The 26,287-nt window shown below is 43.5% G+C and overlaps 1 protein-coding gene across 1 annotated transcript; it reads right to left on the bottom strand.

Moving 5' to 3' along the window:
- Window positions 1-17,507: 17,507 nt before the first annotated feature.
- Window positions 17,508-26,287, bottom strand: TRADD (TNFRSF1A associated via death domain). The gene is made up of 4 exons (XM_070953052.1): window positions 26,132-26,287; window positions 22,346-22,626; window positions 21,391-21,604; window positions 17,508-17,974 (listed from the first exon to the last, which is right to left on the bottom strand). The coding sequence occupies exons 1-4, from the start codon at window positions 26,271-26,273 to the stop codon at window positions 17,667-17,669; spliced, it is 945 nt and encodes a 314-aa protein (XP_070809153.1). The 5' UTR covers window positions 26,274-26,287; the 3' UTR covers window positions 17,508-17,666.

The following is a 26,287-nucleotide window of genomic DNA, read 5'->3' as shown; positions in this document are numbered from 1 at the left end:
CCTGGTTAGTATTTGGAGGGCAGCCACCAAAAATTGTCAGAGCTGTAGAGTCAGATGGAAGTCACAGAACATCCTACCGAAATGCAAATTAATTACTGATGTCAAGAAAATGACATGGATGAATAAAAGAATAACAGAGTGCAAAGGGACCTTGGAGATCTTCTACTCCCAACACTCTGATCAAGCAGGAGACCCTATACCCGTGATGGCAAACCTATGGCACAGTGAGAGCCCTCTGTGGGCACGTGCACCGTCGTCAGCTGCTGTTTTGGTTTCCGGCATGCAGAGCGCCAGAAAATGGCCCGGAAAACGGCCCAAAAAATGCCCCCAAAACGGCCTGGTTTTTGAAAGTTTTTGGGCCATTTTGGGGCTGTTTTCCGGTGCTCTGGCGCCTGCGAAGACCAGATGGCCAGCGCACGTGTGTTCCAGTTTGGGCACTCAGTGCCAAAAAGTTTCACCATCACTGCCCTATACCATTTTATTTATTTATTTGTCAAACAAAAGTTACTAATTCAGACGAAACAAAATGAAAAAAAACTAAAATCTGACAGGGATAATATGCACGTTAGTGCACTTATGCATGCCCTCTTACGAACCTCTTAAATATGAGATGAAATCCAGAGAAGTTAAGTAGGAGTTAAAATTGCAAAAGTTAAAATCAGCCATCCCAGACAAGTGGTTGTCCAGTCTCTTCTTAAAGGCCTGATGCACAACTTCCGGAGGCGAGCTGTTCCACTGGTTAATTGTTCTCACTGTCAGGAAATTTCTCCTTAGTTCTAAGTTGCTTTTCTCCCTGATTAGTTTCCACCCATTGCTTCTTGTCCTGCCCTCAGGTGCTTTGGAGAATAGCTTGACTCCCTCTTCTTTGGGGCAGCCCCTGAGATATTGGAACCCTGCTATCATGTCTCCCCTAGTCCTTCTTTTAATTAAACTAGACAGACCCAGTTCCTGCAATTGTTATTCCTATGTTTTAGTCTCCAGTGCCCTAATCATCCTGGTTGCTCTTCTCTGCACTCTTTCCAGAGTCACAACAACTTTTTTATAGTGTGGTGACCAAAACTGGGTGCCGCATTCCAAGTGTGGCCTTGAATTTGAGGTTACCAAGGTCAAGCATAACATCTTGACTTTTGGAGGACATGTAAAAACTTTACTTGTTCATTTCTTTAGTATCTTCTAAGCCCATCCAACAAATCGAGTCCCACCCTTTGGGCTCACCCGCTCAGTCTTGACTTATACAAGCTGTGCTGTTCTATGAAAGAGAAATATTCAGAATAAAACTTTTTATTTATTTATTTATTTATTTATTTATTTATTTATTTATTTATTTATTTATTTATTAAATTTTTATACCGCCCCCTCTCCCGAAGGACTCGGGGCGGTGAACAGCCAAAATTAAAAACAGTCCAGGCAGAGAATTTAATGCACGGTAGAGATTTGTTCAGCTGATAGAAAGGCCCAGCGATGTTGAATCCTGGATTAAAGAGGATTTTAGTGTGGAGCTGGCTTGACTTTAAGATTCAGGATACAAATGACAACTTTGGATGTGATTCTTGGCCTTCTTCACGGCATTAAGTCAATAAACTCGGGCCTTGGAACCCACTCTTGTGAGAAGACAGGCCAACGTTTCCATGATTGAACGGATTTTGCTGGCCAATATCTCGGAGACCGTAGAAAGCAGGCCAATCTCTTGTGCTTTCAGCAACAGCGGTCTCTCCCACGGCCAGGACCACCTTTAAAATATCAGAGCAAAGGCCAACAAAGAGAAAGACAAGACGTTTCTAACTGGAAATCTTGCTAGGAAAGCACGGCAGGGACCATTTTCTTGATTTGTCGTAGATTCGGTTGAAAGCAGATCCGAAGCTACAGTGTGCTTTAATCACCATTAGAAGAAAATACCAATAACAGAATAAGAGAGTTGGGAGGGACCTTGGAGGCCTTCTAGTCCAACCCTCTGCACATGGTAGAAGACTCTACACCATTCCAGACAAATGACTTTCCTGTCTCTTCTTGAAAGCCTCCAATGATGGCGCTCCCACAACTTCTGGAGGCAGGCTGTTCCACTGGTTAATTGTTCTTGCTGTCGGGAAATTCCTCCTTAGTTCTAGGTTGCTTCTCTCCTTGATTAGTTTCCATCCGTTGCTTCTTGTCCTGCCTTCAGGTGCTTTGGAGAATTGGTTGATTCCCTCTTCTTTGTGGCAGCCCCTGAGATATTGGAATTCTGCTATCATGTCCCCCCTAGTCAGGGGTGAAATCCAGCAGGTTCTGACAGGTTCCGGAGAACTGGTAGCGGAAATATTGAGCCGTTCGGAGAACTGGCAAATACCACCTCTGGCTGGCCCCAGAGTGGGATGGGAATGGAGCTTTTGCAATATCCTTCTCCAACCACACCCACCAAACCACACAATTCCCATGATCTTGACTCTGTCCCACTGTTTAGGCAACCAAGGATTGTATTCGCTTTTTTGGCTGCTGCTGCACACTGCTGACTCATATTTAAGTGATTGTCCATTAGGACCAGGGGTCGGAAGGGTTCGGGAAATGTGTTCTCCAACACATTTTGAAACTGCCCCTTCCCCAAAAGGCCTCCCCCCCCTTTTTTTTTTTTAAAAAAGGACAAGAATGAGCAAAGGGAGGCTAACCTTTCCTGTTGCATATTAAAATAGTCAAGGAATGTTCAGAAGCTAGAGTCTAATGGAACAGAATTAAGATTTAGTTAGAGGAAATGACCTAACAACATATTGATTTAAAACCGGAGCTGTTCCTGCTGGGTATCCTACCAGGGAAAATTAGTAAAGAAAATGTATATTTGGTTATTCATATAATAACTGCAGCGAGGATAGTATTTGTGCAAAGATGGAAAGTAGAGAAAATCCCGTTGGAAGGGGAAGCAATTAAAAAAAAATTTAGACTGCAGAAACCAATAGATTAATAATAAAGAGAGAGAAGATACAGAATATTTTAAGATATGGGGGAAATTTTATGATTGATTAGAAAAGAGAAATAGATAAAACATTTTGATAATGAAATAGGAGAATATTATATTAAATGTATTGTACTTGGGGGAAATATTGTAATAGAGAAAGGGAAATTATAAGGGAAGAAACGAAGATAGGAGGAGTAATCAAAAAGAGGAAGAAGTTACTGAAGAAACACCGAGATGACACACGGAAGGATTGGTGCATTATGTGTGTGTTTGTGTAAAAAAATAAAATAAAAAAAATCATATAAAAAAAAAGGAAGGGCCAGCCCATCTAGCATATGGCAGACTGGATTTGCCGAGCATCTGACGCAACTTTTCAAATGATCTGGATCTGGGCTGATTATGCAAAACAGGAAACCAAGTTCATGCAGAGTTTGAAAAACAATCTCTGCCCGTTTCCCCCGTTTTCTGACTGTTTTCAATCAAAGCTGATTAATGAAGGGATCATCGAGAAGAGAGCCAGGGCTGGTTCCGAAGGCTGGAATTCTGCCTTGAGTTTCCAAACACAAATAGTTTCCAAAATGATATCCACAAACAGCAAAAAGACAAAAAAAACACAACAAAACCCCACCCCTGCATAAAACTAGAACTGAACCACAAAGATCCAATCTGGGTCGGTCCCTGGGACCAGAGGTTTAGTCTTCCGAGCTTTCGGACTCATGCTGGAACCCATGGTCAAGGAACTTCTCTGGGTGCTTTGGACCGTTCGTGTGTGGTATTTATATGGTGCCTCTTGTGTGTATTAAGTCCTAGCCTCCTAAGTGCTTGATAAGCTGGGGGTAAATCAGCACTCCTGTTGACTGACAAAGAGTCTGTTTCCCAGGCTTCAATCACTTCCCTGGTGTTTCTGACTAGGCTTCCCAAGAGCATGAAGCAGACTCCTTATCCTGACAAAACCCCCTTTTTATTAAGTTGCGGTGAATTTCTCTCATTCACACTCAGCAGTCTTTCAAGGGAGGATTTACAGTCACAGACCTTATCTGACTTGGAGAGCTGCCAGGCCGATATCTTCAAAACTTGGCAAGGAGTCTCGGAGAGTCACAAACCAATTAGGTGAACAAATTGTCTCCTGCAAACTCCCCTCCCCTTTCACTCCTCTTTTATTCCCTATGGGAAGGGCCATTCATCGTCCACCTGTGGCCTTACTCCCAAGTCGACCCTTGTCCCTTAGCTGTTCCCTTCGTCTGGCAACTCTGCACATGCGCACACTGGGAACAGGCTCCAGCAATTCTTCTGCCTCACTGATATCTCACTCTGAAGGCAGCTGATAACTGGCATCCGGCCCTGGCCCCCTCTCTGCCTCCGACGCAGAGCCCTCGTCAGAGCCTTCCCCAGACTCCAGGACTGACCCAGGTTCTTCCCCAACCTCCTCACTGTCCGAATCTGCTGTCAGCTTTGCTGGCCGCTGGTGGGCCACAATACCTGGCTATTTTTGTGCCTGCTCGTCCAAGAATCTTAGTAGCTGCAAAACTGAACATATGTCCTTGTTTATTGCAATGTGAGGCTACCAATGAGTTTGAGTCTCCTTGCCTGACCACTCGCTTGCGTTCTTGCAATCTGATGGTTACCTTCCTCCCCGTTTAATCCTACAGGGGCAATCCGTGCAAGTGATCCAGTAGATCACTGCTTCCCAACTTTTTAGGCACCAGGGACTGGTTCCATGGAGAAAGGTTTTGTTTCCATGGACCAGAAGGGGCATGCTTTCACGTACTGCCTGTTTCCCGTGGACAACGCTTCCTGTGTGTTTGCGCGGACCTGTTTCTGGCATGCTGTGGACCAATGCCAGTCCACTGATCAGGGATTGGGGGCCCCTATGGTAGATTACATTGGAAGTATCTCCCACCTCCAAGCAATCTTTACAATGCATAATTTGTCTTTCTTTGGCAGCCTCTGGGTGTTGTGCGATGCCCACTTGCAAATCTTGGAAGATGCATTCTGCTGCTTCCGAAATGCTTTTGATGTATGAATGGTTGCAGGAACTGGGCATGGCTAGTCTAGTGAAGAGAAGGACGCAGGGAGACATGATAGCCGTCTTCCAATATTTGAGGGGCTGCCATAATGAGGAGGACGGGGGGTGGGTGGGTGTCAAGCTATTTTCCAGAGCATCTGAAGGCCAGACAAGGAATAATGGATGAAACCTGAACAAGGAGAGATTCAACCTGGAAACTTTCTCTCAGTGAGAACAATCAACCAATGGAACAAAAGTTGCCTTTGGAAGTTGTGGGAGCTTCATCACGGGAGGCTTTCAAGAAGAGACCGAACTGCCATCTGTCAGAAATGGTGTAGGATCTCCTGCGTGGATGGGGGGTTGGACTAGATGACCTACAAGGTCCCTTCCAACTCTGTTAATCCGTATAATCTGTAATGTACCTTGTTAGTTCCTTTCTCTCCCCACAATATTGCGCAGTCATCTTGCAACAAATAATTGTGGGTACTCGCTTTTGAAATCCCAAAGCTCGCTGCCATCTGCTCCAAGGGTTACCCACCACTAAGCCGAGGCAACCTTGCCATGTAGGCTTGTCCTCTGTAACCAGGGCTTGGTGGCCACGACCGTAATGGAGATGCTTCCCTCAAGCTGGAGATTCATATCAGAGGTTCTTGGCTCTTAGGCTGGAGTCTATTGTTTGTTTCTCCGCGTTTAGCCATACGAAGCAAATTCCTTCTGATGTTTTGCTTGGGAGAGGACCAGATTCTGCTTTAATATGCCTGTTTAGGAGATGCCAGTTTGTTTGCTGCCTCCGTGGGGAAGAAACCAAGTGCAAAGAAAACCACTTCAGACACAGACTGATTTACTGTCTCTCCCTGTTTACCAGCCAAAAAATAAAAAAAGTAAGAAAATAAATCTCTAGCCATATAAGGGTCTGTCTATTTTCTTTTTCACATTTCCTGAAATGCTATGCCAGGCCTGTGTTCTCTGCAGCATCTCTATATATTACAAAGAGGTGGAGGGACAGTTGTTGTAAGTTCTGCACCACAAGGGTTTTGATACTTGAAGCTGAGGTATTCATCCCGGGAAAAGTGAAAATATGCACATTCTCTTCAAAGAAGACCCTCTAATAATATCCTCTTGTTTTATATTCCTTGAAGGATTGGCACTTATTCAGCGGCCCTGTTGGCATATAACACACTCAAACCCAGTTATTTAAAGACCTTGAGTTGCATTCGTGTCGTAGTTTGTTTACTGTTCTATCATGACTTAGTGCGTTGGCAAATCTAGAAGGCTGAATTGGTAAATTTCAAGTGGTGGCCAAAATTGTGGAAACCTTTTGGGGAAAGTGTATTTTTGAGGTTTGATGGCTAATAACACCACTTTTTTTGGGGGGAGTTTCAAGATAATCCTATTCCACTGCTGGAATGGCCTGGGAATAGCCCAGATCTTAACCCAATTGAAAATCTATGGAGCCGACTAAAGAAACTTGTTAGTCAGAAGCAACCCAGCAATAAAACCCAGTTAATAGAAGCCATCATTCAATCTTGGTTTCACATTATAACAGTTGCAGAACTAAAAGACTTGGTTCACTCCATGGGAAGACCTTGTAAGGCCGTCATTCATGCTAAAGGTTACCCAACGAAGTATTAACTGACATGCTGATCATTTTTGTATATCTCATTTTTCTATGGAGATAGGTTTTGTATATCTCCTTTTTTCTACGTGTTTCACTTTTCTTCTTTATACTGTAACTGCTATTCTAATAGCAAACCCTTCATAAAAGTTATTGCATTACATTCTTGATTAAATTATCTTTCCATTGATATAGAATTTTATGGTACCACTACAAAAAAAAGTGGTGCTATTAGCTAGTTTTAAAAAATACACTTTTCCCAAAAGGTTTCCACAATTTTGGCCACTGCTATATGGTTCAATTATTGCACAAACCCAGAAAATAAGTCAAATATAGGCAATCCTAAACTTACAACCATTTGTTTAGTGAGCGTTTGAAGTTACAATAGCACTGGAAAAAAAAATGACTTATGATTATTTTTCACATTTACGATCATTGCAACATGGTCCAGTGGTGGGTTCCTCCCAGTTCGACCCGGTTCCACCGAGCCGGTAGCGGTGACGATATAACGTCACCGAACTGGTTCTCCCCCCCCGCCCCACCCCACGTTATTCTTACCTTTTATTTGGCCCCACCCCCAATCTATTGCTGCCTCCTGAGTCCCAGCTAATGGGCTATAAGGAAAAAACCTGTTTAAACTCTTGCCGTGGGGCTTCAAAGGGCCGCCCTACATCTGATCAGTGGTAAAAGGCAGTTTGGTGGTAGACCGGTGCCTCCAAAAACAAATGAGTAGACGGGTGCCTGCAAAAATAAATGGATAGACCAGTGCCTGCAAAAATAAATGGGTAGACCGGAGCCTGCAAAAATTCATGAGTAGACTAGTGCCTGCAAAAATACATGAGTAGACTAGTGCCTGCAAAAATACATGAGTAGACCAATGCCTGCAAAAATAAATGGGTAGACCGGTACAGCTCTGCAAGCAGTTAAAAGCCTGATAGACCAGTACCTCTGCTAAATCCTAAATAATTGTCACGTGACGATCAAGCCATGCCCACAAAATAAGCCACGCCCACAGAACCGGTAGTAAAAAAATTTAGAACCCACCCCTGACGTGGTCATCCGATCAAAATTTGGACACTTGGCAACTGGCGTGTGTTGATGATGGCATGGGGTCAAGTGACTCTTTTTTGCAACCTCCTGACAAGCAAAAGTCAACGGGGAAGCCAGATTCGCTTAACAACCGTGCTACTATCTTAACAACTGCCATGATTCGCTTAACAACAGTGGCAGGGAAGGTCATAAAATTGGGGCAAAATTCAGCTGAACTTGCTTAGCCACAAAAATGTTTGCCTCAATTGTGGTCGTGAAGTCAATTTAAGAACCCGATTAAGAGCATGAGAGGAACACGAGAAATATATTCAGCACATGCCTCCAGAAGACTCTGCTTAGCCTGCTGCGGAGGCAAGCAAAGAATTCAGCAGAGATTCCAGAACAAGGAGTTTGCACGCTATTGAAGGTGACTCACTCCACATGGCTTTTGCACGTCTACTTTTGCTCAAGTGCAGTGGAGGTGAAGACAGGGGTGTGTTGGGCTGCACTCTGAAAAGCTTGATCGGATGGAGCCATGTTTAAAAACGATAGACTCGGCATCATCTGCAGAATAAATCACGATGTATGATAGATACAATTTATATACTTATTTATATATTATAATTGATATCAGAATTATAATTGATTTTTTAAATGCCACGACGGCTCACTATTTTCATGCTTCTCGCATTCTGTCCATGATTTGATGGGAAGCAAAAATACATTTTGAAATATTAGCATGTCTTTATTAAATAAAAATTTCTGGTAGGTGACCGGGATATTGATATTGTTGCCGTTTAATCACTTTGAATTAAAACAATGTTATAGCTCTGATTAAAAAGAACAGTGAAATATCACAAAAATGAATACGATTCAGTGAGAATTGTTCTCACTGTTAGGAAATTTCTCCTCTGTTCTAGGTTGAATCTAGAACTCTTCGATAAGCTTCCATCCGTTACTTCTTGTCTTACCTTCTGATGCTTAGGAAAATAAGTCAACCCACTCCTCCCCATCAACAGCCCCTCAAGTTTTGGAAGACAGCTATCGTGCATGTCACCCTTAATCATTTTTTTTTTTCATTAGACTTCCACTGGTTAATTGTCCTCATTGTTGGGAAATTTCTCCTTAATTCTAGGTTGCTTCTCTCTTTGATTTAAGGTGGCAACATCTGCTATCTTTCATAAATCAAAGACTCTATCTCATTGCTCTCCTGCGGAGACCAGAAAAAGGGTGTGGGGGGAGAGATAATGTGGGAGAAAATATTGCTCATGAAAACCCCAACTGCATTTTTGATCTTTTTTCAGCTTCCCCATTGCAGTGGGGAAGACAGTGTGCTTTAGACAGTGGTCTAAAGCACCCTGTTATTAACACAGCTGCCTGCAATTACTGCAGGTTCGAATCTCACCAAGGCTCAAGGTTGACTCAGCCTTCCATCCTTTCTAAGGTAGGTAAATTGAGGACCCAGTTTGTGGGGACAATAAGCTGACTTTGTAAAAAAAATATACAAAAGTATGAAGGCTATTGCTTAATGCCTTGTAAGCCGCCCTGAGTCTTCGGAGAAGGGCGGCATATAAATCAAATTAAAAAAAAAAATTATGAAGGCATCAATTTCCAGGAATATTAGCCTGGCTGAAGTTAAAGAGTGAATTGCAAAATAGCTTCTTCTGCTTTTTTGCTGTTTGGAATGCAAAGTCCTTTTTTAAAAAAAATAAATCATAGATTTAAATGTTAAATTTAATTGACCGCTTTTTCCTCTCTTTTTTTAAAAATAATTTTTATTAAACAGTTTTTTTTTAAACAAAAAAAAGAAAATTTTACAATTTTCTTCTTTTCAACATTTTCGCATCAGTAAACATTCCTTACATATCCATTTTTTTCCCTTACTTCAATTCACCATTTATACATATGGTTCTAATATTGATTTATATACATAGAGATAACAATGCACTCAATTTCAATCATGCATTCTGCATCCGTTCCATTTCCACTTGCTTGTTACTACATTTCAACTTCTATATCTTCCCTCTCTTTTTTTTTTTGTATGCTATTTTTTACTTTTTGTTGTTGTTGTTGTTGTTATTAGGGTTGAATGTATGCTTTTGTTTCATTTTGTTTCTTTTACTTCTTGTGTTTTATTCCTTAGGGATGCGAAGTTCTTAAATCTGTGATGCACGGGAGATGGGCTTCTTATTTGGGATGTGTGGCAGTGATGGGTTTCAAAATTTTTTACTACCGGTTCTGTGGGTGTGGCTTGGTGGACGTGGCAGGGAAAGGATACCGTAAAATCTCCATTCCCACCCTACTCCAGGGGAAGGATACTGTAAAATCACCATTCCCTCCCCAATCCAGGGGAAGGATACTGCAAAATCACCATTTCCTCCCAATCAGCTGGGACTTGGGAGGCAGAGAATAGATGGGGGCGAGGCCAGTCAGGAATTTTACCACCGGTTCTCCGAACTACTCAAAATTTCCGTTACCGGTTCTTCAGGACTTGTCAGAACCTGCTGAAACCCACCTCTGGTGTGTGGCCTTTTGGACAGACGTGTCCTTAAAATTTGGAAAAGCTTGGAAAATAAACCCTTTTTTTCCTTGACTCGCTGGGAGATCGGCTCAGTCCTGCCGCCCCCCCCCCCACTTCAAGAGAAGTGGGGAAGGCAATTTTGGGGCGGTAGAGTTCTTTAGGCCCCTTTGCTGATGGTGGGGAGGTGAGGGGGAAATAGCCCGCCCTGAAATATTGCAGCGGGTCAAGAGAAAAGAGGTACCTCTCCTTTCCAAATGTGTCAGTCACCTCAGCCCAAACAAATCCTCCCAATCCTTAGCATAGCCTCAATTCTTACCTCTACAGCATTCCCAGCGTCCGCCTCTGTTCCGTAAGGCTCTTCCATCCCACGGTTGCCAAGTTGGCACATCTGGATCGTGTTAGTTCTGGCATTCCTCTCGACGTATAGCTTGGGAAACGTAGCCGAGCTGTAGCAAAGGAGCTGCTTCTTCTTTCTGGTGCATTTCACCAAGGATCCTACTTTCTCTCAACGGGATTACATGGGAACAGGGCTCGCTGGCCTCCTCTTCCTCCTCTACCCTCTCTCTTCCCCAACTCCTGCCCAAAGCTCCTCGCGCTCGCCCGATGAGAGAAAAATCTCAGCTCTGCCTAACGCCAGGCAGCTGAGCTGGCCTCTGGTCCTGCTCACGTGATATCTGAGCAGATGTTTCGGGTCAAAAAGGCTTGTCTATGTACTTGGTAGCCTGCCCTGTACAGATGTTTGCCAGCAGCAGCAGCAAAAATAAATAAATAAATAAATTGGCAGGATCCGTGTGCCGATGGGGATTGTTCGGTACACAGAACCTCTGCTGGATGGCCTTGCCAGAACTGGATGGACAATTCGGCTATTTTTTTTTCCTTTTTTAAAAAAAATATCATAGTCATAGTACACTTCTGGCAGAATTTCCACCTTGGAACTCCCCCAAGTTCAAGGCTTAGAGTGCTTTCTAAGACAGAACAGAAACAGACACACAAACACACACATATTCACACACACACCAGAGGTGGGTTGCAGCAGGTTCTGACCAGTTCTGGAGAACCGGTAGCGGAAATTTTGAGTAGTTCGGAGAACCGGTAGTAAAAATTCTGACTGGCCCCACCACCATCTATTCTCTGCCTCCCGAGTCCCAGCTGATCGGGAGGAAGTGGGGATTTTGCAGTAACCTTTCCCTGGAGTGGGGTGGGAATGGAGATTTTACAGTATCCTTCCCCTGCCACATCCACCAAGCCACACCCACCAAGCCATACCCACAGAACCGCTAGTAACAATTTTTGAAACCCACCATTGACACACACCCCGGGATAGCAGGTGGTTTAAAGAATATAAATGCTTTTGTTTCCACATGGAAACAGTTTCTGAAGTTTGTGTTTGTGGAAAAGAACGAAACTTTGATTTTGGGTTTTTTACCAATGAGAGTGATAGATCTTTATAGAAATGACTTGTTCATCTATATATATAAAAGCGAAATACCACTCATGCATTAATCACAAAATCTCTAGAACTGTAAAGCCTACAAACGTGAAATTTGCCACGTATGTTCCTCTTGGCTTCTAGGTGCTCATTAAGAAGGGATTTTTCGAAATGACCATCAGAGCATTAATATTTCCTATATTATGATTAACACTCTCTGATGCTAAGGAGTTCTACTCCCCCTCCCCACCTCAAAAGAAATGTTCCAAATGCAAAACACAAGCAGAGGAGAGGTGTTTCACTTTCAGTTTTTACTTTCACAGCAGCAAGCAGCTTTACTACAGAACAGTTGAGCTAAGCCACGCCCAGCCTCCTTCCTGTCTCCTTCTTGCTCACACAGCAAATACTGTTTTGAGTTTCCAAACACCCTTCAACTCTCTCACACACTGACAGGATGCTAGCCAGATGAATACCGATGATTCTACTCCCCCTCTCCCTCTGTTCCAACTGCCAGTTGCATTATATTAACACACTCTGATGCTACAGAGTTATACATTCTACATTAAGTTTCAGGCTGCAAGTGTCAATTGATCAAGCCCGAGCACATAGTTTTGTAGTGAAGCATGGGCATCCAGCTAGTATTATGAAAAAACAAAAAGCTGTGATTTGATGCTAATGCCTTATTTTACTGCAAAAGAGAGTTGGAAGTCAATGCTATTTTTTTTTTCTTATCTTCCCTCACTTCTTTTCCCCCTCTTCCTCCCCACCATTTTCCTATTTTGTATCTTATTTTATAACGCAATAAAAAATGTTAAAACTTCTTGTGGCCTGCCAGCAGAACTAATGGCAGACTCGGATAGTGAGGTTGGGGAGAGAAATGGGCCAGTCCTGGAGTCTGGGGAAGGCTCTGATGAGTGCTTTGCATCAATGGGGCCAGGGCCATCCTACCTTCAGAGTCAGACATCAGTGGGGCTGAAGAACAGCTGGAGCCTGTTCCCCATGTGCGCATGTGCAGAGCTGCCAGGAGAAGGGAACAGCTAAGGAACAAGGGTCGACTCAGGAGTAAAGCGACAGGTGGACGATGAATGGCCTCTCCCAGACGGAATAAAAGAGGAGCAAAAGGGGAGAGGAGTTTGTAGGAGACAATTAGTTCACCTAATTGGTTCGTGACTCTCAAGAGATTCCTTGCCAAGTTTTGAAGATATTGGTCTGGCAGCTCTCCAAGCCAGTTAAGGTCTGTGACTGTAAATTCTCCCTTGAAAGACTTTGCTGAAGGTGAATGAGAGGAATTCACAATAACTTAATAAAAAGGGGTTTTTGTCGGCTCAAGGAGTCTGCTTCATGGTCTTAGGAAGCCTAAGTCAGAACAAAACTTAAAAAAATATCATAGTAGATGCAGCTCTTTGTCCAAAGGGAAATGATTAAGAGTTTGAAAGCAGCAGAGCTTCAGTGGAGAAATTGACACAACCTATTATGGAATATGGTTGGTGAAACTGACAGATTTCTATATAATCTGCAATAACTATATTTTGATTATAATCTCCTGATTATAATGCAGTTCAATTCTTTTTAATGCTGAACAGAGCATGGGTTTGATTATTTTGATTTAAAAACCAACAATGATTCCACATTGAAGGCTAAAAAGAAAACAAATCTAATTATATCCACTAGCTAGGTGCATTATGAGAAGCTCTGGGACATACAGCAAAATAGTTTAAAGAATGAAAATTAAAAATCAGTACAAAATTGGTAAGTCTTTTAACGATTTATTTACGATAATTGAGCCCAAATTTTCTCTTCCTAAGCGAGATAGTTAAGTTACTTTTGCCTCATTTTATGACCCTTCCTGCCACCGTTGTTCAGTGAATCATTGCAGTTGTTAAGTTAGTAACCCAGTTGTTAAGTGAATCTAGCTTCCCCGCAGACTTGGTTGTCAGAAGGTCGCAAAAGGGGATCATGTGATCCTGGAATACAGCAACCGTCATAAGTATGAGTCAATTGCCAAGCATCTGAATTTTGTTCTTGTGACCAGGGGGATGCTACAGTGGTCGCAAGTGTGAAACACGGGTCATAAGCCACTTTTTTCAGTGGTGGTGTAACTTTGAATGGTGACTAAACAAATGTAGGTCAGGATTACCTGTAGTAGCTGGGAAAAATACCCATATTTTTCAGACTACGACGCACCTAAATGTACAGGAGGAAAACAAGAAAAAAATAGATTTTGGTCTCTGCGTGTCCATTTTGGCCTGCAGAGTGCTTCTGGGGGCCAGAAAGGGCGAAAACATCCGTATTCGGTCTATAAGATACACCTAAATTTTCACCCACTTTTAGGGGGAAAAAAGGTGCGTCTTTATACTCCGAAAAATATAGTTTAAGCAATAGTTTTCCCGCTGTTCAGCTATGAGCAGAATTATTACTTTTTTTTTTATTATTCCACGACGGCTTACTATTTTCATGCTCTTCCTTCTCGTATTCTATCCATGATTTGATGGGAAACAAAAATATATTTTGAATATTAGCACATCTTTATTAAAATCTCTGGTAGGCAACTGGGATATTGATATTGTTCCCTTTTAATCACTTTGAATTAAAACAAATGTACAGCTCTGATTAAAAAGAACAGTGAAATATTAGTGAAATTCCCTCTTTCCCCGAAAATAAGATATCCCCTGATAATAAGCCCAATTGGGCTTTTGAGCGCATGCGTTAAAATAAGCCTCCCCTGAAAATAAGCCCTCCCCGAAAACATTTAAACGCAGAGCTGGAAATCAGGTAAGACGACAAGAGAAGCCCCATCTTGCTCCATGCACCCCAAAATAATAAGACCTCCCCAAAAATAAGGCCAAGCGCTTATTCCGGGGTTCAAAAAAATATAAGACAGGGTCTTATTTTCGGGAAAACAAGGTATCAGCAAAATGCATACAATTCTAGAAGTTAACAGTCATTTACAATAAGACTTTAAAAGCCTTCATCAAAACAGAAAGTTTCCTCCTAGATTTAAAAAAAAATAGTACTGTAGCATTATATGCTCTTGGAATTTTTTTTTTTAACGTAAAAGAAATGAGGTTTTAATCATTGTCAAATTATAACCGTTAGTATTTGATTTAGCATTAAAGCATTATAGTGCTGATACGTTAAACGTTGCTCCATGTTTTAGCACTAATTAAAAGACTAAGAGAAGGAAGCAATTAAGGACAGCAACTATAAAGATTAAAGTGAACACGTGCTCAATTTCCCTGCTCAACTTTAAAAAAAAAAATAGTTAAATCATTCTCAGGCAGACCAAGCTTTTTTGTTTCGAGCAAAATAAAAATAAAAATCAAATTTCTACTTTTAAAAAATCGAATTTGAATAAAATACAGTTGTTTTATACAAAATACCTGAGACTCATCTTGTTTTAATGAAATATGCTGACAACCTTCCAAAGTCACAGAAACTGTTTTAGAACAGTGTTCCTTAATCTTGGTAACTTTTAAGAGGTTTGGACTTCAATTCCCAGAATTCCCCAGCCAGCGTGCTGGGGAATTCTGGGAGTTGAAGTCCAAACCTCTTAAAATTGCTGAGAAACACTAGTATAAAAGTATCATCTTGAATAACTCAAGAGATTGAAAATGCCAGCATAGAAAAATCTTAGTGTAAATAATGCCCTGGTTGGGCGGTGGGTTGGACTAGATGACCTACAAGGTCCCTTCCAACTCTGTTACCCAGGAATGGGTCAGACTTTCATTCTCAACCCATTATTGTGTTTATGAATGAATGATTCATCTTTATCAGTCTTCCCTGCCTTAGAAGTATCAGTTGGGACTTTCAATGTAAATATCTAAGCACTTTAAGACTGGTGGACTTCAACTCCCAGAATTCCCCAGTCAGCTCTACAAGGCTGGGGAATTCTGGGAGTTGAAGTCCACCAGTCTTAAAAATTGCCAGATTGGACATCCCCGATTTAAGTCCTTCAACAGCAAATAGACTTAAGCTCGTATCAATCAGGAACTCGTAGCTCAAGGTCTCCTTGAAATGGTTCCCCTGAGGTAATTTATGAGAGTCTGTAATAACATAACAAATCTATTTAGGAAACAGAGAACATCTCATCAACCTGGAGGATCATAAATTTCCCAACTTTGACGGAGATGCCTGATCTGTAGTTGATTGAATCACACACATACGAAGACCATGAATGGATTCTCATGAGTTGAAAATGAAAATATATCTGGGCTATTCTTTATTTCACCAATGGTCTCCTCAGTTACTCAGAAGACCTCTTGAAGACCAGGAGAACATCAAAGTTAAATCTGCCATTTGATCACGATAGGGGGGGAAGAGAGAATCATAGGGCTGGAAGGGACTTTGGAGGTCTTTTGGTCAAACTAGTCCGAGGTCAGGAGACCACATATCATCCAGGACAAATGACTCTCCAATCTTTTCTTGGAAACTTTCGATGATGGAGTACCCACAACTGTAGAAAGCAAGCATTTCAGAGGTGGGCTGCTGGGGGTTTCGTAGGGGTTTGGGAGAACCTCTAGCTAAGAGTCTGTGCAGTTCGGAGAACCCCCAAATCCCACTCCTGGCTGGCCCCGCCCACCCTGCCCCTCCCAGGAGTCCTCATGCTGCCCATTTTGGATGCAGGTAAGTGGAGAGTGAGCGTGAAAGGCTCGGGGAGGGCAAAAAACGGGCCTAACGGAAGTTTGGAAAAAACGGGCCTAACGGAAGTTTGGAAAAAATGGGCCTAACGGAAGTTTGGAAAAAAACGGGCCTAACGGAAGTTCGGGCCCGTTTCCAGCCTCCAGAGGGCCTCCGGAGCCTGGGGAGGTTGTTTTTGCTGTCCCGGAGGCTCAAGAAAAGCCTCCGGAACCCGGGGAGGGCAAAAACACCTACCATTCCCCCCCCCCGTGGTGCAGGCTGACTAGGCCACACCCACCCAGCAACCGGGCAGAGAATCCCTTGCTAAAATTTTTGAAGCCCACCCCTGCAGCTGTTCTATTATTAATTGTTCTGTCAGAAAATTCCTCCTTATTTCCAGGTTGGGGGTCTCCCTCTGATAAGGACCCATTCCTTCTCATTCTACCCACCCTCACCTGTGCTTACAGATATCTCCTGAATCTGAGAGTGTCTGGTGAAGTGATCTTTTCCATTTCCAATTAGAAGGACCTCTGCTCTTTCAGAGCAGGCTTGCAAGTTCTTGTTGAAAACCTACTTGATCTTCCAGTTTGACTTCAGGATTTTGGATTTGATTTTTGATAGGAAGAAGCCGTAGCTGATCAGGGACTGAATAAGATGCACAAGAAAGTCCAGTGGGAGGATCAATCCAGGGGTGAAATCCAGCAGGTTCTGACAGGTTCTGGTAGCAGAAATTTTGAGTACTTCGGAGAACCGGCAAATAGCATCTCTGGCTGGTCCCAGAGTGGGGTGGGAATGGAGATTTTGCAATATCCTTCCCCCCGTAATGGGGAGGGAATGGGGATTTTGCAGTATCCTTCCCCCAGGAGTGGGGAGGGAATGGGGATTTTGCAGTATCCTTCCCCCAGGAATGGGGATTTTGCAATATCCTTCCCCCAGGAGTAGGGTGGGAATGGAGATTTTGCAGTATCCTTCCCCCCAGGAATGGGGAGGGAATGGGGATTTTGCAGTATCCTTCCCCCAGGAATGGGGAGGGAATGGAGATTTTGCAATATCCTTCCCCCAGGAATGGGGTGGGAATGGAGATTTAATTAATTAATTAATTAATTAATTAATTAATTAATTATTCGTATTTCTATGTCGCCCACTCTCCGAGGACTCTGGGTGGCTTACACCAAAGACAATCTGGGTCCTCATTTTACCCACCTCGGAAGGATAGAAGGGTGAGTCAACCTTCAGCCGGTGAGATTTGATCCGCTGATCTGCTGAACTAGCAGTCAGCTGAAGTAGCTGCAGTACAGCACTCTAACCACTGCGCCACCTCGGCTCTTACTGTATCCTTCCCCCAGGAGTGGGGAGGGAATGGGGATTTTGCAGTATCCTTCCCCTGCCACGCCCACCGAGCCACACCAAGCCACGCCCACAGAACCGGTAGTAAAAAAAAATTGGATCTCACCGCTGGATCAATCAGAGAGGCACAAAGCAGTCTCTAAAAAAACACTTTTTTTTCCTTCTTCTTCTTCTTCTTCTTCACAAGTCACTTTGGTGGAGACCCAAAAGTTCTTCGGCTAAGTTGATGAGGCCGTTGTCTTCCAAGGCAGCCACCAGGCACCGAATGGTGGCCTTTTTGCCTTCCGAGTCAATAAACCTGCGTAGCAACTGGTACGCTTGTTCGTAGAGGCCTTCGCGCTCGTATTCGACGGCGAGGTTATCGATGAAGGGATCCCGCAGGGCTCGGCATTTGGTCTGCAGGTAGAGGGACCGGCCCACCTGCTTCCACTTCTTGGATACCAGTTTGGCGAACTTCTGGTGGTCATCGGGGGCGATTTTTCTGTTGGCTGCACAAGGGAGCCAGAAAATAAAATTATTGTAACCTCTTGCATATCTCTCGTTGACAAAGGTTATGTTTAGGCTGCAGTTCTGTGAACGGCCTCTCCCACCTCTCTCCCATGCTGCACAGGCAGTCCTCGACTTCCTGTCTTTCAGGGACCATTTGAAGTTAACAACAGCACCCCAAAATGACCATTCTTCACACTTACGACCGTTGTAGCTTCCTGTAACCATTATTCGTTATGTTTTTGCCTCCAGCCCCCTAATCCTCTTTGTTGCTCTTCTCTGCACTCATTCGCCCTGGAATACATTTTTTAAAAGCTCCATGGGAGGGAAGGGTACACATTCTTGGGGGGTGGGGGGGGGGGCGTTTCAAGGTCGCACAAGGGCTGCCTGCCACCCCACAAGCTGAATTTCCGGCAAAATTTCTCTAGGGAAAAGTTTTGTTCAACACAAACTTTTATACTGTGCAAAGAAACTGTTTTCAGTGCGCCCTCTAGGGGGAGGCTGAAGAAATGCAGTGTTATTTAAAGCTTTTACTATCATTGGTGGCACAGTGGTTAGAATGCTTTTCTGTTGACTGCCGGCTGCCAGCAGTTCAATTCTCAGCGGCTCAGGGCTGACTCAGCCTTCCGTCCTTCCGAGGTGGGTAAAATGACCCAAGTTGTTGGGGACAATATGCTGACTCTGTAAATCGCTCAGAGAAGGCTGGAAAATACTGTGAAGCGGTATATGAGTCTAAGACGGTGCTATTGATATTTCTATCGTAGTTCTCCACTTACAACCAGTGGTGGGGTTCAAATAATTTAACAACAGGTTCTCTGGGCGTGGCCAGATGGTCGTGGCTGGGTGCTCGTGTGACTTGGTGGGTATAGCCAGGTGGCCATGTGACTGGGTGGACGTGACCAGGCATCATGTGACTGGTGGGCGTGGCCATGTGGCTGGGTGCGCGGTCAGGTTACTTGGTGGGTGTGGCCAAGTGGTCATGTGACTGGGGAGCGTGGCCATGTGACTGGGTGGGCATGGCCATGTGATTAAGTGCGTGGTCAGGTGGTCATGTTACTCGGGTGTGGCCAAGTGGTCATGTGACTGGGGGCGTGGCCAAGTGACTGGGTGGCCATGGCCATGTGACTGGGTAGGTGTGGCCATGTGACTGGGTGGGAGTGGCCGGGTGTCATGTGACTGGGTGGGCATGGTCTATGGCTGGGGCATGGCAGGTGGTCATGTAACTTGGTGGGTGTGCCCATGTGACTTGGTGGGCATGCCCAGGTGACCATGACTTGGTGGGCATGGCCAGGAGGTCATGTGACTGGGGGCATGGCCAGGCACCTGGTGGCCATGTGACTGGGTAGGTGTGGCCATGTGACTGGGTGGGAGTGGCCAGTTACCATATGACTGGGTGGGTGTGACCATGTGACTGGGGGCATGGCCAGGTGGCCATGTGACTGGATGGGTGTGTCCAAGTGACCATATGACTGGTGGGCGTTGCAGGGCGGTCATGTGACTGGGTGGGCGTGGCCAGGTGCCAGGTAATTATAATGTGATTAGTCTGTGGGTGTTCCTGCAGATTTGACAATAGGAAATATTTCTATTTCCATCTCTGTTCAATCTGTTTTATTCTATTAAAAAATTGATAGTAGATGAATAAGATATGGATGCCATTTTCTATTTGAACTTCAAGAAGCCTCTCATTTGATTTTTGCACTAGCACTGATACAAATAAACCCCAGCTTTGTTTCTAATATTTCACCCAGATGTTTAACCTATTCTTTAAACTCTTATTTGAACCATACTGACAAGGAATTAAGATTAATCTGAATCCAGATTAAGGCACAGGAATTTAATCCATGTCCTCTGATTTTATAGAACCATTTGTTCCAACAAACAAATCACATTCAAACAGTTTAGAAAATTTATTTGATTGCTATACCAAAATATAAATAGAAAGAATGACATAACACAAACTCCACCCAAAGGAACTTGCAACATCATAACTCATAGTGGGTACTCCATCACTAGATGCTTTCACTAGTACTCCAGATTTTCTCCCAAGCATAATGCTGGCACCATCGGAGCAAAATCCTATTAATTTTTTTTTTCTAGGTGGTTCTTAGTAAGCCCAACATTATTTAAACTTTCCATAACTGAAGAATGTATTGTCTGTGCATCTTGTTTTTCCAATTCAACTAGCTCAGGGAAAATTGTTGGTGAGGTAACCGAATCCTCAACTTTTAAGAAAAGTAGAACAATTAGTTTGCAAGATATCATTGAGGCTTCATCAATAATCTAACATATTTCCAGATTATTTTCAATAATTTTAGTAAATAAATTTTGTTTATTTCTTTTGCAATGAAATCAACCATTTTCACTGCAGTTTTACATGAATGTAATCCCATTCCCATATCTAATCCATTTATCATTTGCATGTCTATGTCATCTCCTATGACTGAAAATGGTTTTACATCTTTGTGCCAGGCTCTTAACTGTAATAAATTCTCTACGACTAGTACCTACATGTTTTTCGGTCATCTTATCTAATCTTTCCTAATTAAGATTACTTTACATGAGCCAAGGTCTTAGAGAAGTGAGGGAAATGCACAGACAGCATGGAAGGAGCCCAGGGTAGAAAGGAAGGAGAGAGAGAGAAGTGGGGGAAACACACACAGCATGGATGGATGGATAGATGGATGGAAGGAAGGGCAACAGCAATAGCACTTAGACTTACATACTGCTTCACAGTGCTTTCCAGCCCTCTCTAAGCAGTTTACAGAGTCAGCCACTTGCCCCTAACCATCTGGGTCCTCATTTTATTCACCTTGGAAAAATGGAAGGCTGAGTCAATCTTGAGCTGATCAAGATCGAACTGCTGACAGTGGATGGAGTTTGCCTGCAATACTGCATTCTAACCACTGTGCATCATGGACGGATGGATATGGATGGATGGATGGATGGAAGGAAGGAAGGAAGGAAGGAAGGGCAATAGCCATAGCCCTTAGACTTATACCCTGCTTCACAGTGCTTTCCAGCCCTCTCTAAGCGGTTTACAGAATCGGCCTCTTGCCCCCAACAATCTGGGTCCTCATTTTACCCACCTCAGAAGGCTGGAAGGCTGAGCCAACCTAACAACCATCCAAAAGATGATCACATGACCCTGGGACACTGCAACCGTCATAAAACACATGCCAGTTGCCAAAGCATGTGAATACTGGGATGCTGCCACAGTCACAAGTGGGAAAAACGATCTTGTCACTTTTTTCGGTGCCTCTGTAAGTTGGAACGGTCACTAAATGAATGGCTTTTAAATTGAGAATTACCTGTACAATCCTTGTGGAGAACCTACTGAATATGTCTGTACCCGCTTCGGCCTTCCATGCGTTACCTCTCCCAAGCATTTTCGTCTCAAGTCTTTGCTTGAAACACTCACCAAATTGCTGGTTCTGGAAAAAGAAGATATCTTCTTCAACCGAAGTCTTTGAAATCTCCGGAGGGCCAGAAGACGGAGGTGAGGAATTTAAAGAGGGGAGGGAAGAATCTGACGAGAGCTGCCATTTCAGGGATGGAGAGACGCTTTGTTGAAATGAAAGGTTCACGAGACAGGCTTCCAGCTCTGCTACGGCTTCATCTATAAGATGATCCGGCTTCAAAAAAAGAAAGACAGTGAGAGACATGGCAGGAGGGAGGGGCGAAGTTTCTGTAAATTCTTTTCTTTCTTTGCTGCATGCGTTAGTTAGCATTTCTCTAATCTGAATAGCAATAGCACTTAGATTTATAGACTGCTTCATAGTGCTTTTACAACCCTCTCTAAGTGGTTTACAGACTCAGCCTCTTGCCCCCAACAATCTGGGTCCTCGTTTTACCCACCTTGGAAGGATGGAAGGCTGAGTCAACTTTGAGCCGGTCAAGATCAAACTGCTGGCAGTGGGCAGAGTCAGCCTGCAATACTGGATGGATAGATGGATGGATGGAAGGAAGGGCAATAGCACTTAGACTTATATACCGCTTTACAGTGCTTTACAGCTCTCTCTAAGTGTTTTACAGAGTCAGCCTATTTTCCCCAACAATCTGGGTCCTCGTTTTACCCACCTCGGAAGGATGGAAGGCTGACTCAATCTCTTGAGCCAGTGACATTTGAACTGCTGAATTGCAGCTAGCAGTCAGATGAAGTTGCCTGCAGTACTGCACTCTAACCACTGCGCCATCTCGGCTCTTATAACAGAATAACAGAGTTGGAAGGGAACTCAAGAGGTCTTCTAGTCCACCAATGGAACAGAAGTTGCCTTCGGAAGTTGTGGGAGCTTCATCAATGGAGGCTCTCAAGAAGGCATTGGACCTTTGGGCCTGCATTTTAGCGGCTGCCTATTTCAGATTCTGACACTTACCTTCTCGCCAGAGATGCTTTCCAGACAACGTTGTTCTTCTTGGATGATGGAATCCAACTTTTCAGCACCAGCCCTCAGCTCCGTCTTGAGGAGCTCTAGGCTGGGCAAGGACAAGTAGATCTTGAGACACTTCTGGAGAGCTTCTTGAACTTCTCCTTGCTGGTAGCTTTGCAGGAACTTTCTGCAGTTCTCTTGCTTGTTGAATTTCAGCTGGATGATCAAATCGGGATCACTACAATGGACCTTCAGAATATCCACCCTGCTGAAGTCCCCTATGGATTCTGTGGTGGAAAGAAGGGAAGGATGGAAGATGAGTCAGATGGTTTACTGCTGGTTCCTCTAGCAGAAGATCTAAGCCACTGTCTTTCAAACTTGGCAATGTTAAGACGTGTGGACTTCAACTTCCAGAAGACCAGCTGGAGAATTCTGGGATTTGAAGCCCATATCTTTTAAAGTTGCCAGGTTTCAAAAATGCTGCTACAGGCAGTGGTTATATCCTTGAATAAGTCCTCTCTGGAGGAGGAGCTTGTGGGGAGGTCAGCTGGGACCACGTCTAAGGAGAAGGAAGAAGAAAAGCAGAAGTCTCTTCTGCAAGTCAACTTGCATCAACAGTACACCAGGTTCTTGGAACCATTTCTGAGTGCTCCTGAACTCTGCCTTCCTGTAATGTCGGCACGGTGAAACTGTGGACAGCGGCAGGTCAAAAATGAGACAAAACTCATTTTGATTCTTTGGAAGAGTTCCTTGGGAGTAGCGATCTATTCTGGAACAAGTGCTCCACTTAGGTGTAGATTGTTATTCTTTTTTTTTTAATTTTAATTTTTAAACTAACATACGTAAAAACCATCTTACATTGCAAACAGTGTGTCAGTTGGTTACAAGTCTTTTGTGCCTCTACACCAAATTCATAGTTTACAATTTACAGTTTACCTAAATTCTCATATCATCGACCTAATATATATCTATATATTATTATCCTCATTAATCAATCATTTAATTATGACTATTTCTTCCCTCATTATTATTCAAAATATTCTTAAATTTGAGTTAATTTTTATTATTCATTTCATCCTCCCAAATCTGTCTACTAATACATCTTTATATTTTATTTCACATAGTTCTACAATTCTTGTATTGTGAAGATCTCTACCATATTTCATTTCCATATTTTTTTGTCTAACCATTGATAAAATAAGTCCCATATCTTGTAATATTGTTTATCTTCTTGTTCTCTAATTTCAAATGTCAATTTACTCATTTCAGCACATTCCATTATTATTATTATTATTTAAATTTGATTTATATGCCGCCCTTCTCCGGAGACTCAGGGCAACTTACAGTGCATTAAGCAATAGCCTTCATCCTTTTGTATATTTATACAAAGTCAGCTTATTGCCCCCACAAACTGGGTCCTCAATTTACCTACCTTAGAAAGGATGAAAGGCTGAGTCGACCTTGAGCCTGGTGAGATTCGAACTTACTAATTGCAGACAGCTGGAGTTAAATTACAATGCATTAGTCTGCTGAGCTATCCAGGCTTTTATTATTTTCTTAATAACTTCATCCTGCATTGGTATTTTCTCATTTTTCCAATTTTTAGCAAACACAATTCTAGCCGCTGTTAATACATTAACATAGATTGTTATTCTTGAATACCCTTTCTGGATTCTGTCCTAATCAATGCTGGCTGCATTTGGAAGGAAGTATAAACCTCTCCAGAAGAACAGAATGGTATAGTCAACCTGAGCAGACAGTTGGACTAAAAGACTTCCAAGGTCCCTTCCGACTCGTTATTCTACATTCCGCATTTTTCCTTGTTTCCATCTGGGTTTGCCATCTCTGCCCTTTGTTCCTTTGTATATAGCCTTCTTTTAACAATTTGTACACTACCCAGAGTTGCTTGGAGTCAGGTGGCACAACATTATTATTTGAGGTTGGTCAATTATTATTATGGTTGGTCACAGCCAACCAGATGTTGTTATATATTGCTGCTATTCTTCTTCCTCTTCTTCTTTTAACGACCCCATAATCCTGTTAATATTAAATGCAAAACAGATCCAAAAAGCGAACAGATTTTATTAAAACAGCTGAGAATGAACTCATTCTCAGCGTAGTCCAAACTAAGTGAAAGCAAATTCTTCAAAACACCATTCCTCAGTTTATCTCTGACCTTGGGATAATTAGGCAAACTGCCAAAGGCTTTTCTTGGCAACAGTTCAGGAACAGAAGACGCTGACAAGAAAGAAATATATCTAAACACAAAGCAAATCTCTCAACGGTTGTTTTCCGGCAAAGAAGCCAAGAGCTGTTGCTGGTTTTTTAAGCCTTATGGGAGGGGCCAATCATCTCTTGGCCTTACTCCCGAGTTGTCCTCTCTGCTTTAGCTGCTCCTGCCTTCTGGCAGCTCTTCTCATATGTGCACTTGGAACAGGCTCCTCCTGTATCTCTGCCTCTCTACTGTCAGCCTCTGGAGGCTCCAAAGTCCGCGCATCACTCCCCGATGGCCCTGGCCCCATCTCTGCCTCCGACGCAGAGCCCTCATCCGGGCCTTCCCCAGCCTCCAGGACTGGCCCATGTTCTTCCTCAGCCTCATCGCTGTCCGACTCCGCTGCCAGCTCCGCAGGCTGCTGGTGGACCACAACAAATCCCTTGCGGGGTGGAGTCTGGGCACCTGAATGGAGCTGAGTGTTTACTGCCCAGATGCCTTTCCTGTCGCCAATGTGGAGTTATATTCAGCAGATATATTCTCATCAAGCCCAGAGAGAGAAATATCTGCCTCTACCTAGGATCGAACTCACAGCCTCCTGATTGTGAGGCGAGAGCTCCACCTCTAGGCCACCGCACCACTTATATATTGTTTTTGTATTATGAATTCAGATGTCTAACTTTTCTTGTTCTCTTCTTCTGAAGGAAATAGATACCTAAATCTAAGCGTTGTTCCTTCCAATGCCATTATGTACATAATGCATTTGTACAAGATTGCCCTCGGTTTTCCAAACATTATTTCCACTCCAGTAACAAAAAGTAGCTCCCACTCTTAAAATAATTCCCCATTCCTGCCCCAGATTTTTCCTTCCAGGAAGTAAAAGCTCAAAGGTAAGTAGATGGTGACTCATCTACTCTTAACTTTATGGCTACGGTGACTGGAGAATGGATTGAACCTATCACCCTAGAAATTACTCAGAAAACAAAAGCACTTTGGGCGTGAACTCTTTCTACAAACATGACTCAGAAGATCGAAGGCAGGAAAGGATGATGATGATGATGATGATTTACACAGAGTAGTGGTGGAAAGGGGTAGAGGGACACGGCGGCTCAGTGGCTAAGACACTGAGCTTGTCAATCAAAAGGTCGGCAGTTCAGCGGTTCGAATCCCTAGTGCTGCGTATAACGGGGTGAGCTCCCGTGACTTGTCCCAGCTTCTGCTAACCTAGCAGTTCGAAAGCACGTAAAAAATGCAAGTAGGAAAATAGGTACCACCTTTGGTGGGAAGGGAACAGCATTCTGTGCGCCTTTGGAGTTGAGTCATGCCGGCCACATGACCATGGAGACGTCTTCGGACAGCGCTGGCTCTTCGGCTTTGAAACGGAGATGAGCACCGCCCCCTAGAGTCGGGAACGACTAACACATATGTGCAATAGGAACCTTTATCTTTAGTGGTGGAAAGCATTTTGAACTCAGAAGAAAAAAAAAATCTGAGCTGTTTAGCCAAGAACTGGGTAAACGGATTCCCTCTGATCATAAACGTGTGGAGTAGGTGGATCAGGGCGAATGCTATCGACGTACCTGCAAATGCCACCTTCAACGCTTTGTACACGGAGGGCCTCTGCTCTGGGCTTTTGTAGAAGGTAGGTAGAAAGATCTTTTCCGCCGTTGCTTGGAGAAAGAGGTAAGCACAGCCCACCCACTCATCTATGCTGGCCGCCATCTTGGAAGCCCCTC

The sequence above is a fragment of the Pituophis catenifer genome, unplaced genomic scaffold (assembly GCF_029215685.1).
Source record: "Pituophis catenifer annectens isolate HBS135680 unplaced genomic scaffold, rPitCat1.0.hap2 SCAF_13, whole genome shotgun sequence".
Classification (NCBI taxonomy): Eukaryota; Metazoa; Chordata; class Lepidosauria; order Squamata; family Colubridae; genus Pituophis; species Pituophis catenifer.
This window is presented reverse-complemented; position numbering and strand designations above follow the sequence as displayed.

What these genes read in the sequence shown, in the direction of transcription:
- TRADD (XM_070953052.1), bottom strand. Translation starts at nt 26,273, where the DNA reads ATGGCGGCCAGCATAGATGAGTGGGTGGGCTGTGCTTACCTCTTTCTC. An exon ending in AAAGCATCTCTGGCGAGAAG is followed by an intron (nt 21,605 to 22,345) that starts GTAAGTGTCAGA and finishes CTTTTTTTGAAG; the next exon opens with CCGGATCATCTTATAGATGA. An exon ending in TTTCCAGAACCAGCAATTTG is followed by an intron (nt 17,975 to 21,390) that starts GTGAGTGTTTCA and finishes TCCCTTGTGCAG; the next exon opens with CCAACAGAAAAATCGCCCCC.